This window comes from Neoarius graeffei, chromosome 4 (assembly GCF_027579695.1).
Source record: "Neoarius graeffei isolate fNeoGra1 chromosome 4, fNeoGra1.pri, whole genome shotgun sequence".
NCBI classification, from domain to species: Eukaryota; Metazoa; Chordata; class Actinopteri; order Siluriformes; family Ariidae; genus Neoarius; species Neoarius graeffei.
In genome coordinates this window covers 58,056,790-58,070,468 of record NC_083572.1, presented here as the reverse complement: position 1 = coordinate 58,070,468, position 13,679 = coordinate 58,056,790, and the positions used below count along the sequence as shown (strand labels likewise).

The following is a 13,679-nucleotide window of genomic DNA, read 5'->3' as shown; positions in this document are numbered from 1 at the left end:
GTTGCGGTTTTTTTGCTAGAAATGGTTATCTCCGATGTAAATACCGTGTGTCTGTTTGCTTCGCGGTGTTTCAGCTCCTCTGCGCTCTGTTTAGTAACTCATTCCATAGTGAAATCACACGCCTGTATGCAGTTAAGTAGCCATGTGCTCAGCCCGTATCATACAGCTGATTCGCGAAAAAAAAACCAAAAGACTTAAATCATCATGTGAATGGCCCATATGGTAATTTACCCACACCCCCCAGCAGGCTACGGTCCTGACAAAAACGAGACAATTTGCAACAAAAAATGTATGCTTTTCCAACAAAACAATCTACTATCTGAAATACTGATTGCATTCTTCAAGATCTCAACTTGCACATGATGGAAAAAAACAAAAATCACAAATTTCGAAAAAAAATGCTTCTTTTGCGATTATCTCGGATTCGTTTCGGCCGACATGTGTCCCTGGATTCGGTGAGGGGTCACATATATGCTTCAACACACAATAAACATAGCAAGCAAAGTGTCCCTGCTGATGTGAACTATTTCTCAGCTTGTGTGTTCGGAAGTGACACACATTTGAACACACATTTCCTGCATACCACAGATGAGTGGAGACACATTAACTAGGACACAGATGCAATCTTAACTAGGACTAATCACTGCCACTTCCGTCTGCCTGTCTTCATTTCACTGCAAACATTTTAAACAGTCCCGCTATTTACTTATTTTGCACTCTTTCATCTCACTGCAAGGTAAGATTCTATTACTGCTGAGCAAATCAGCAGTGTGCGACTCAAATAACTGTCCAATCTGTTTGGATTGGATCCTGACTTGGGCTTCGTAAATTTCACAGAAATTCCTGAGTTTCCAAAGAAATACCAACTGTTCATCTGGTATCGTTCATTTAATGACACGACAACACGGAAACAGCAGGGAGCCAAAGGCAGCTGGACGTAAACACCAAGTACCTTTATTGAGGCTTGTCAAAAGATAGTTGGGATCAATGGTGGCAAATCCATGCTTATAATCCATAAAAGACCAATTCAAATATCACTTGAGAGGCTACAACTAATACCCTGTCCACACTAGGGATTTTGTACCGATACGATACTACTTTCGTGCCGCAACACCTGTCCACACTAGCAACTATACCGGTACTGTAGCGGTATAACTATCGGTACGAAACCCACAAATGTATGGGTTTCGTACCGGTACAGTATCGGTACTGTAGCGCTTCGCTGTAGTGTGGACAGATGAAGCGGCTCTGTATCGATACAAATATAATGCGCATGCGCAATGAACCATTCCTACTTCTTCCAGGTTCCGCTGAATAAAATAGTGAAGAACGGAGATTCGTTTTCTTTGTTTCTTTCTCAACTGCCTCGCGCGTTTTATACGATTCGACTGAATAAATGACCACCAGAAATAGACTGTACATTGACAACAAAAAGCACACACGTTGTTTCATCCGCCATATTCTCGGAAGGAAGTTATTCGGTAACCACGGAAACATTTCGCGCACGCGCATTTCAACTACCGTGAAAGAAAACCGCAAACATTTCTCGCTAGTGTGGACAGATGCACTAAACTGTACCGGTATACTTTGTATCGATACAGTTGTAAAAATGGCATTTCTTTTTTTTTGTTTCTGTTTCCGGTTGAGAGTACGTCGTGCGCATTCTGGCTGCCGCTTCTCACCAGAGCTTTTTTTTAAATTTAATTTTATTTCTTTTTCAATTTTCATTTTATTTATTTATTTTTTCTGTGTGTTTGTGTAGTTTGATGTATGTTTGAGTGTTTTGTCCGCCGGTTGTGGTGTAGCTCCGGACCCAGTTTTGGGCGTTGGTTCCCTCTAGGCCTTGGTTCGCTGTGGGTGATGCCTGCGCTCCCAGCTGTGGACTGCAGTGAGCTCGCTGCTCATTTAACATTTGTGGTTGTCCAGCGCTCTGCGCTTTAATGCTTGGCGTGATGTTCCGAGCGATGTTGCTCGGTGGCATCGCGGCGTCTGTGCAGGCGGTTTGGGACACACCAGCGCTCTGCGTGGCGGAGCTTCTGTGCTCGCTTTGTGGATCCACGGCGTGGTGTTTGAGCGATGTGGCTGATGGCGTCACGGCGGCTGTGCTGGAGATGTGGGACTTGTTTTCATGCGCCTTTGATGGGACTGTGGCTGCTACACCACTGGAATTACATCCTGACTCCTACTTGGTGGACTTTTTACTTTTATTTTTTATTATTTATTCATTTATTTATTTATTATTTTTTATTGTTATTATTTTTTTCTTTGTCTATAATTGTAAAGCATCCTTGGGTTTCTTGAAAGGCGCTATATAAGTTGAACTTATTATTATTATTATTATTATTATTATACTACTATCATACCGGTATCTATGTGAACACAGCTTAAGTGATGCAGGACTCAATAGAAAACACTGGATTTCGCAGCTTAGAAATGCATTTTATGTGCCAGCCTTCAGACAAAAATACATACAAACCCGGGGATTTATACTCAAGCTCACAAGACCCAATGAGGCTAATCATGAAGAACAGATATTATCAAGTATCAATGGGTGTGGTCAGAGCAGAGCTGGGAAAAACTGGAAGTGGGAAATAGGAAGGTTCTGTAAAAGTCTGCGCAAAAAAACTGCAAACAACTTCCTGCACAGTGCACTACTTAGGGAGCTTTGCCATTTTGTAGCCATGCCATGCCTGGAGGCTTAGTGAAGAATATTGAAAAAAAAAAAAAAAAACGTACACTAAAGCAGGGCTTCTCAGACTTTCTGCAGCCAGGGACCCCTTTAACTCGAAAATAATTTTCACAGATCTACTCATTACATTGTTTCATGTACATTAGTTAAATGCATACAATAATATTTTATTTATTTATTAGAGCTATAGAACCTTCTTTTCCTTAACACATTAGGTCCAAGACATTAGTAACAGGCTACTTGTTTTTTTTTTTATTTTTGAGGTTTTAATTAAACCTATTTAATTTAAGTACCCAGGGAAGCGGTCTAATAATGATAAAAACTCAGTAATAATTAGGGATGATGATTTTCTGTTTCAGAAAATTGTCAATTCCGTTTTGTGATTTTGCCAAATCCATTTTTTAATGTTTTATGTAATAAGAGATAGGAAAAAGTTTCCATGTACTGATGATACAGTTTTGAAAACCATGAAAAACAAAACTTGAACAATTTATTTTTATTCAAGTTCTACATAACTATAGACTTTCATGTTCAAATTGGGAGAGTGAGGAGAAAGAAGTTGAAGAAATGTACAGTATTAGCTCTGCTGAAACACATCAAAATGAAATAAGACATCATATCGGGGCTCGACATTAACTTTTTAATCCACTTGTCCAGTCAAAGAAGCAGCCAGAGGTTTTTTTTTCACTTGTCCTGACCATAACCTTATTATTCCTATATATTTACTAGTTCAATAAAAGGAAAGTGGTTAACACGGTTTATCAAAAAGCCGGTATGGTTATCGTAATCATTATGCTTTAATGATTTATAATTTTTCAATAGGGGTGGCACGGTGGTGTAGTGGTTAGCGCTGTCGCCTCACAGCAAGAAGATCCTGGGTTCGAGCCCCGTGGCCGGCGAGGGCCTTTCTGTGCGGAGTTTGCATGTTCTCCCCGTGTCCGCGTGGGTTTCCTCCGGGTGCTCTGGTTTCCCCCACAGTCCAAAGACATGCAGGTTAGGTTAACTGGTGACTCTAAATTGACCGTAGGTGTGAATGTGAGTGTGAATGGTTGTCTGTGTCTATGTGTCAGCCCTGTGATGACCTGGCGACTTGTCCAGGGTGTACCCCGCCTTTCGCCCGTAGTCAGCTGGGATAGGCTCCAGCTTGCCTGCGACCCTGTAGAAGGATAAAGCGGCTAGAGATAATGAGATGAGAATTTTTCAATAAAACTCAAACTTTAACTGTAACAATAAACAGAAACTATCCAATGCCTCATTATGGTGCATGTGTTGTGATAACAGTTATAATATAACCCATTACCTGATCTGCAGTTTTAAGAGTTTGACTCACCTGAATTCAAAGCTTCTGGAGGAAATAAAGTTAAATCTTGATTAATCCAGTAAAACTTGAAGTATAAATTAATTTAAAGAAAGAAAATTGAAAGAACGCATGTTGGACATGATCAGGGTCACAGAATCACATTGTGAATGAAAACAAACTGTAAGTGAGTTCAGCACTGTCGTAAAATTCCCACAAAATATTTTACAACATTTGTGATGGTTAATGTGAACCATACAAATGAAAAATACAATGACTGTCTGAATTAAATGAAGATTCACCACCGATACTTATTTTATTGAGGCATTTTGATCGCCATTTCGATGAATTCAAAGTCTAATAATCTATAATTAGATATTATGACGTGGTTATTTTTACACATGCACCTGAGGTGAGACATTCCCGCTTATAATCCCCGGATGCTTTTTTTATCCAATCAGCATGCACACTGATCACAAACCCTCGCGTCATTTACAACATTGATAGTTTGTTGACAACCTGGTTTACACCGAGATTCGATTTCTTTTTGCTAAAAAAAGAAAAAAAACCCTCACCATTTTGCTGCATGGACTGAATTTCTTGGGTTTTGAAACCGGATGCTGACAAAAGCACGTTTTCCATTTCTGAATAGCAGTTCCATTTTGGACAAGCGATTCCGCAATTTCCGCATTTTTTTTTCCCGTGATCACGGAAAATCATCATCCCTAAATAATTCATTTGCACTAGCAGTGCAGGTGCAAATTGTTACTCTCACTCAGGATCTTTCTACTTTCTTCTCCTTATTATTATTATTATTATTATTATTATCATCATCATCATCCTAACATTTTTAGGACGCTATTTCTCCCTCAGTTTTCAACCAATCATCGCCAAATTTCACAGGAAAAATACCTCTGGGCTGAATTAAGTTGCTATGACTTTTGGTGCTGATCCGGATCACTGAACCAGAATGATCCATGAAAAACTGGCTTTTTTTCAGTCACTTATTTCTTCCTCAGTTTTCAACCAATCATCACCAAATTTCACATGCAGAATACCTCTGGGCTGAATTAAGTTGCTATGACTTTTGGTGCTGATCCGGATCACCGAACCAGAATGATCCATGAAAAACAGGATTTTTTCCTCACTAAACGTCATTCTCTGTCTCTTACCATCCCGGATCTATAGGGTACGGTGCCCAGATGTCACAGTTTGTAAGAACTAGCACAAATCACTGTGACTTTAGTCACAGTATATATCTAGTTATAATATTTGTAATAATGTTGGGTTGTGATTTCCACTACCACTTAAAGAAAAATCACATACCTCTTGGCTTTGCTTCATAGACCCCTAGGAATCCAAGGAACCCCCAAATTAAGAACCACTGGCCTAGAGTGCACCAAATACCCATAACACACTTTGCTGTTTGTCGGGAATATGGAGTACCATTTCATATACAGGGTGGGTGTTTCTCATTATGCTATTGTATTCACTGTTGCATTTTCGTTTACTCACTTCCGTTATTTTCGGACATAACCTTTTAACAATTTATTTTAAAAACGTGATTCTGAAATAAAAGAGGTATGAATTAGGTAACACGGCAATAATCATCTATGGTAACTTTAACCTCACTGGAAGTTTGCAGCACTCAGGGCAAAGACACAGCGCCTCTCAAAATCTGACAGAAATGTTTTCCATTCATGAATCCAAGCAAAAATAACTGCTTAGGAACGACCAGAATACAAATTAAAATGAAGTCTCAAGATTGTACCATATAAGGACATGTCCCTTCACATGACAATGCTAAATTTTATTTAATTTTGTTGAATTATTGTTCCAAATTAGACTGAATATGAGACAATAGAGATCATAGGTTTAAGGAGGTGCTTTAATCTCTTTCTATTCATTTGACTCCATGCTATCTCTCTTCTTTTGTTTAGGTCTCTGTCCTATCCATTACCCACTCCCTTCTCGCCATCTCTCTTCTTCCACCTGCTCTTCTCTGTGGCCATCACTCCATCTTTGTCTTTGTCCCTCTTTTTGCCCTCTCTCTCTCTCTCCCTGTGGCTTTATTATCACATGCAAAAGAGCACATGGTGAAGATACACATCTGAGCAGGAGGTGGACTGCTGAGACCCTTTTAGCTCCATATTTCGCTGTCTCGCAATGTCTCACACTGGTAACATGGCAGAGAAAAAGAGACAGACAGAGAGAGATGGAGAAAGCGAGAAAGAAAAAGGAATGGGGGCCAGTTTGATGAACCCAGGCACAATAGCCCTTTATCATAAGGGCCCTTTATCAGTTCCCTGGTGAAGTGTTTCATTTTCTTCCTGCCATTACAGCAGAAATACCTCACTGGTAATTGCTTGGCGATAAATAAGGCCGTTTGTCCCCTTTCCACCCCTCGTCATCAGCCTAGCAGCCTTCTTATGGAGCACTCCTTCACTCTTTCATTCGCTCATTCTCTCGTTCTGAGACAAGGCAATCCTTTTCCCACCTCCTGTCCTTTCAGGGTGATATACGCACAGGTGTAGGGGACTCTGAGTGCATTCTCTGAGAAGAGTGTATGGAGGAGAATAATTTCAGATAGATTCCTTTTTATACATTCTCAACTGTTAGGGTTCCCTCTCACTGTGTACGAGTTGTAATTCTGGCAAGCTGTGATGAACAGGGGGATGAGTAATATCGGGGAGACACGCGCCATCCATTTTGTGACGTGTGTCATAGAAAGCAAACACATTTACACATGAGTGTGCATAAAAAGAAGGTTCTGACAAGACAAATAGGATAAAAGGTATCCTTTTGAACAAATGGCTCATACTAAAATAGAGCTTTTGGACCAAGTATATCCATGCTATGTAGATCAGCAGGTTGCAGCTTTCATACATTTTTGTCTCCAAAAATTGCAACAAAAAGACAGTCGGATAAATGATCAAATTCTGATGATGCTATTTTTTTTTTTACAGGAGTTACTGTACAACCATATCAGTGGTTAGATCCAGGCTTTATGTTTCATATGCTGTGACTTTGGCATAATTCCACCCTCAGGACTCACAATCCCGAAACTAAGCAGCAGCTGGCCATGGGCATTCCTGGTAGAAGCCGGGTTTCAAGCCCCTCTCTGTCTTGCTCTGTCTTCTCTCTCTCTCTCTTTTGCCGCCTGGGGAGATCTGGTCTACTTCTACTGAAAGATTAGACACATCTGTTTACCCCGCAAGCTGGTGGGAGGGCTGCGTATAATTGTTGCTACTTGATTGGGTGGTTAGTGCCGATTAAAGTATCTGATTGGTGCTTTTTGTGTTTGAGTACAGAAGCACATGTGGATGTGCAGAGAGACAGAGAGAGAGAGAGAGAGCAGCTGGTGCTGGAATGCTGCTGGATTTTACTCTGTGCTTTTTGGATCCCACCACTATTATAGGTACTGGCAGCATCAGTCATTGTAACAGTGAGTATGATAAATACACTTGCTCAAGGCAGAAACCTTGGACCACCTTTTCTAGGCTGAGAAATATAAATCGATTTACCTTTTGGTTATTCTTTTTTTTTTTTTAATCTGTAAAACTGGGATAATTCCTCCCCATCGCACATCTTTTATTTATGCTGTAAATAAAATGCTAACCCCGTCTCACCTTTATCCAAACCACCTTTTTTGTTTGTAACAGTTAGTTCTCGCTCAACTTTTTAATAACAACACAACAAATGTTATATTTCAATGTGGGCTTGTGTCATTACTAGCTAAACCCTTTAATAAGGTGTAAGAGACACTTGATGGCCACCATCTTACAATCAGCTGCTTGCACTTCACCATTTGATCTCCTGTAAGATATGCTCACAGGGGAGGAAAAAAACAACAACATTGATAGTTCTGTAGACAGCTGTATGGTCAGAACCTCACTGGCACAGAAAGAGGAAATCTGGATGAAATAGGCAATTTTTTGACATGTTCCCAAGAACACAGTAGCACATATCTTCAAATATAGAAGATGAGGTCCTAAATACACCAAGAAGGTAAAATAAACCGAGGGTTCTTTTATGGCCTTTAAGATAATATAACAAATAATTATTGTGGAAGTTAATCATGGAAATGTTAAATCTGTAAGTGGAAGCTTGATGTACATCAGTGGCTATTCATAAATCCAAAATATTATATAATACAAAGGCTTAAAATGAAAGGGGATTTAAAGAAGGGACTGTTACATCTAGGGGACGATATGAGTAATATCAGTAATCCACTACCTATATAGATATATATGTATATATATGTACATATAGTGGTTAACACTGTCATCTCACAGCAAGAAGGTCCGGGTTCGAGCCCCGGGGCCGGCGAGGGCCTTTCTGTGCGGAGTTTGCATGTTCTCCCCGTGTCCGCGTGGGTTTCCTCCGGGTGCTCCGGTTTCCCCCACAGTCCAAAGACATGCAGGTTAGGATAACTAATGACTCTAAATTGACCGTAGGTGTGAATGTGAGTGTGAATGGTTGTCTGTGTCTATGTGTCAGCCCTGTGATGACCTGGCGACTTGTCCAGGGTGTACCCCGCCTTTCGCCCGTAGTCAGCTGGGATAGGCTTCAGCTGTAGAACAGGATAAAGCGGCTACAGATAATGGATGGATGGATGGATAAATATAGATATATATGTGTGTGTGTGTGTGTGTGTGTGTGTGTGTGTGTGTGTGTGTGTGTGTGTGGTGGTCAGTTCATAATATTAACGAATTCTTCTGTTTTCAGTAGGCAGCATATTCAGAGATGAAAAAAAGTGTTCAATTCAGAAGGCAACATAGGGCCAGTCATCTGTCATCTATTCCAAATTTAAAAGCAGAATTGCAAGCTTGTCTCTTAGCAAAGGCAATCTGAGAAGTTACTCATGAGGAAGCAGCAGGCTGCTGAAATTCTCTTTTCTATTTTTTTTCCTGTCTTTTCTGTCACTCAAGGAGAAAGGTACAGAAAAACACTCAATATTATGTTCGTGGGCGGCACGGTGGTGTAGTGGTTAGCGCTGTCGCCTCACAGCAAGAAGGTCCGGGTTCGAGCCCCGTGGCCGGCGAGGGCCTTTCTGTGCGGAGTTTGCATGTTCTCCCCGTGTCCGCGTGGGTTTCCTCCGGGTGCTCCGGTTTCCCCCACAGTCCAAAGACATGCAGGTTAGGTTAACTGGTGACTCTAAATGGACCGTAGGTGTGAATGTGAGTGTGAATGGTTGTCTGTGTCTGTGTGTCAGCCCTGTGATGACCTGGCGACTTGTCCAGGGTGTACCCTGCCTTTCGCCCGTAGTCAGCTGGGATAGGCTCCAGCTTGCCTGTGACCCTGTAGAACAGGATAAAGCGGCTAGAGATAATGAGATGAGATGAGATTATGTTCGTGTAACACATGATAAAAATCAGACCTTGATCATGATATGAAATTTTAGTAAACACATTCCTAGTTGTGACATTTTTCATAGCCTGATTAAAGCAACAGCTTATCAATATTAGGATATTTATCATTATTGCTTCATCAGATGTCATTTGTAAGTATCGTGCAGTGGAATAAAGAAGGCCACTAAAAAGAAGTGTGTTTTTTTACGTACTTTTAAATGTTTCTGTTCGAAACAGATCCAGGTTTGATTCTAAATTTTAAAGGGTAAGGTGATCAGATGTGCTATATTCTGTTGTGGAGGTGGAAGCATAACCCCTGCTGCTACAGCAGCAAACATTCTGTGCACTTCAAATTAGAACCATTTATTAATATCACATACAAATAACTTTATGTTCTTAACACTGTGTTTAAATTATTCAACTTAGAGAATAAAATCAAATACTGAAATACAGACAGCAGAGCGTGTGATGGTGCATCGATTTCTCATTTCTGTCTCCTCCCCTCCCTCCCGCTTTTTATGTTCTTAAGTGTAGTCATAGACAATTTAATAAGCGCATGGTTCAGATTATTAAGCTACTGAACCTTGGAAAATTGTTATGTAAGGAGTGAACATCTTTGGCCACACAACTGCATGTTTGATGAAGACAGAATAAGGACACGGACATGTTGAGGCATGATGCTCCGGTTCATATTTCTGGGTGCCGTCTGGATGGCAGGACAAGGTTGCGACACAAGGCTGCAGATTTACAGGCAGGTTATGATGAAATGATCGCACTCACACCAGAAGGTAATAGGATCATCTATAAAGATGCTGTATATGGTGTAAAAATAGCACCTATAAACAGGGTCAGTCTAATCTTCAAAACATCTTTGTAAAATTTCCCGTGAAATTAACAGCGAGCTTACGCTGAAGGCAGAAGGCCAGTGTGCTTTATTTATTTATTTCTTGCAAAAGAAGTGTCACATCTCTATTACAGACAAGAGTGAGTGTTTTAATGTCAGAGGATTTTACACCACATTACACATAATAAGAAACAAACCGTTATTTTGAAGGTAAACGCACTTTTAGCACCTGACAGCTACGACTCAGCATCAAAGCTTGAGGCGAAATTTTTAAAGCATCGTGTGCTAATTTCATAGAAATGAGCAAACTAATTCGACAGTACGTTTCTTATAATCATACTTTACGCGTCCTTAGTATTATCATGACCTGTGTATTATTTCACTCTTCATTCAGCCCTGAACCGCACGCAATGTGGATAAATAAGCTGGAAAAATAAATCTGTATTTCAGTAATAATAAATGAGTAATGAATAGTGAATAAATCATCAATGTGTGACACCAGATCTGGGGGGGGCGGAACATCTGGAAACGCTTACTGGTAACAAGCCTCTCAGCCAAGTATGAGAGACATTATTAGACCTGTTATTACACACCTATACAGTGCAGTGTGGACATCTGCTGTTACTCAGGAAATGTTAGTAGTGTGTAAGGAATTAACTATTGATCATTTTGGACAGAATGTGTAAAAGCGCGCACTTTATCGCGTGTGTGCGCGTGCACGTGCTTCAATCAGTGAACTCTCTTCTGTGTAAATGACGATGATGGAGATAAACAAAGCTCGGGGCAAGTACATGCTCAACTTCAGAGGGAAATGAAAAAAGAGTTGCTGAGGGCTCTGACTGATAAGACGATAGAGAAATAGCAAGAGGAGGAGAAAAAAAAAATCACGTGCGTGTGTGCGTGCACAGCAAATTCCCCAGTGTTGAATTAACACTTTCAGAGTTCATTTGTGTCCAATTGGACACATATAAGTCTTTATTGTCATTGTCACTTTTTCAAAGGTACAGCGAAATTGAAGGTGCTGTTGACTCGTTATGAGTTATAGAAAAAATAAAAACAAATAAAGTATAAAAAATAAATAGTAAAGTGTACGTCTCTGTGATATAAACACAGCAGGGTGTTAAACCAACACTCTGGGAGTTAATTCAACACCGGGGAATTTGCTGTGTATGGGTGGGGAGGGGGGAGAATAAAAATGAACCAGTTGATAATGGGTGGGGGAAAAAAATATCCCATGGTTCAGCTCTTATCCCAGTATTAACACTACAATACTCATAGTTATTATAATTCTGAGGGAGGAAAAAAAAAATCACCTGTGTGTGTGTGCGCACAGCAAATTCCCCAGTGTTGAATTAACACTTGGACACATATAAACACAGTAGGGTGTTAAACCAGCACTGGGGAATTTGCTGTGTATGTGGGGGGGCACAGTCCAAAGACATGCAGGTTAGGTTAACTGGTGGCTCTAAATTGACCATGGGTGCAGATCCCGGGGGGGACAGGGGGGACATGACCCCCCCACAATTTCTGAAAAACATGAATTGTACCCCCCAATAAAAATCCCCTAAATTATTCAAAATTGTACAAACAAATGTATTTTCAGACAAATGATTCCCTGTGCAGTACTTTTTGAATGATGTGGCGAGCATCTACGAAGTTGTGATTTATGGTTGCATGGTATGAGTTGCATACGGGCAAAAAAAAAAAAAATCACTTTTGTGTCCCCCCCAATCTTGACATCGGATCTGCACCCCTGAAATTGACCGTAGGTGTGAATGTGAGTGTGAATGGTTGTCTATGTGTCAGCCCTGTGATGACCTGGCGACTTGTCCAGGGTGTACCCCGCCTTTCGCCCATAGTCAGCTGGGATAGGCTCCAGCTTGCCTGCGACCCTGTAGAACAGGATAAAGCGGCTAGAGATGATGAGATGAGGAGGAATAAAAATGATAACGGGTGGGAAAAATATCCCATGGTTTAGCTCTTATCCCAGTATTAACACGACAATACTCAGAGTTATTATAATTCTGGAGGAGGAAAAAAAAATAAAAATCACCTGTGTGTGTGTGCACAGCAAATTCCCCAGTGTTGAATACACACTTTCAGAGTTCATTTGTGTTGGACACAAATGGGAGAATAAAAATAAACCAGTTGATAACGGGTGGGGAATAAAAATATCCCCTGGTTCGGTTCTTATCCCACTACAATACTCAGAGTTATTATAATTCTGGGGGGGAAAAAAGACTCGGCTTGTATAAAACAGGAGACTTGGGAATAAAAACAAGGAGGTCTGAGAGAGAAAATAAATAAATAAATAAATAAATAAAAGCGCACTGATGTCCACGAGGCTGAAAAGTTGAGCGTGGTTTACAAATTAATCCGGAAACAAACAAACAAACAAACCGCGATATTCTGGCCGTAAACCCGAGCAGGATAGCTACCGGTCACTCTGGAGCCGTAGTGGTGTTCTGGTACGAGGTTTTAACGCTGACAAGAGCAAGTGTGAGTCCGTACCTTTCGCAGAATCCACTGGCTCAGGATCAGCAAACTCCAGGCGAGCAGCCTCATCGCACCTTCCGGCACACAGCGCTGAGCCCCGTGTCGGGAACATACACCGGAAACGCTCACACAGCCGCACGCGCACGCTCGCGCCAAGCAAAAACAACAAGCTACACCAAACTGTTTGTTTGTTTGTTTGTTTGTTGTTGTTGTTGTTTATCCCGCTGGTAACCAGAATTCAGGACGACCAGGCTGCTGAACGAACCAGGAGCGGTTCAGCGTTTGAAGTCCCGGAAACATGTAGAAAACACATCCATTCTGTCGTAACCAAGCGGAAAAGTTTGCGCGTGAGCGGCGGAAACTTCTGGCACAAGAGATGATCAGCTCGCGCTCAAGCACCAATGAGCAGCTCCCACTGAGTGGTGTTTAAAAAGAAACTCTCTCTCTCTCTCTCTCTCTCTCCCGCGCGCGCTCAGTCCGGTATGGGTCTGAATACCAACAGGTCGACTGATTGGTTTTCTTTCTCTTCCTTGCGCACGAGCGCGGATCCGGTACGCGCGTGTCATTCCTGCGCAAAACTCGCGCAACTTTCTTTTCTTTTTTTTTTCTGCGTCTTGGATCAAAACTATTTCTACAGAAGCCGTCAGAAATATACTGCTGTTCTATGAAAAAGGAATGAATATATGAACGAATGAGCACTTTTCTCGCTGAAATATTTCTGAATAATAATAGGTGATGTAGTGGTTAGCGCTGTCGCCTCATAGCCAGAAGGTTCTGGGTTCGAGCCCAGTGGCCGGCGAGGTGCATCATTTCTGGTGACTCTAAATTGACCGTAGGTGTGATTGTGAAGGTGTGTGAATGGTTGTTTGTGTCTATGTGTCAGCCCTGTGATGACCTGGTGACTTGTCCAGGCCAGGGTGTACCCCGCCTCTCACCCGTAGTCAGCTAGAACAGGATAAAGCAGCTAGAGATAATGGATGAATAATAATAATAATAATAGGC

General features: G+C 41.2%; 1 protein-coding gene across 1 annotated transcript in view; it reads right to left on the bottom strand.

Annotated features, from left to right (window-relative positions):
- The window catches only part of LOC132884416 (neurexophilin-2), a 186,302-nt gene extending 173,134 nt beyond the window's left edge, over positions 1-13,168 (bottom strand). The window contains exon 1 of the mRNA XM_060918263.1: positions 12,693-13,168. Within this exon, the coding sequence (XP_060774246.1) occupies positions 12,693-12,746 (54 nt within the window). The 5' untranslated portion in view covers positions 12,747-13,168. The remainder of the gene's footprint in view (positions 1-12,692) is intronic.
- Positions 13,169-13,679: the final 511 nt, after the last annotated feature.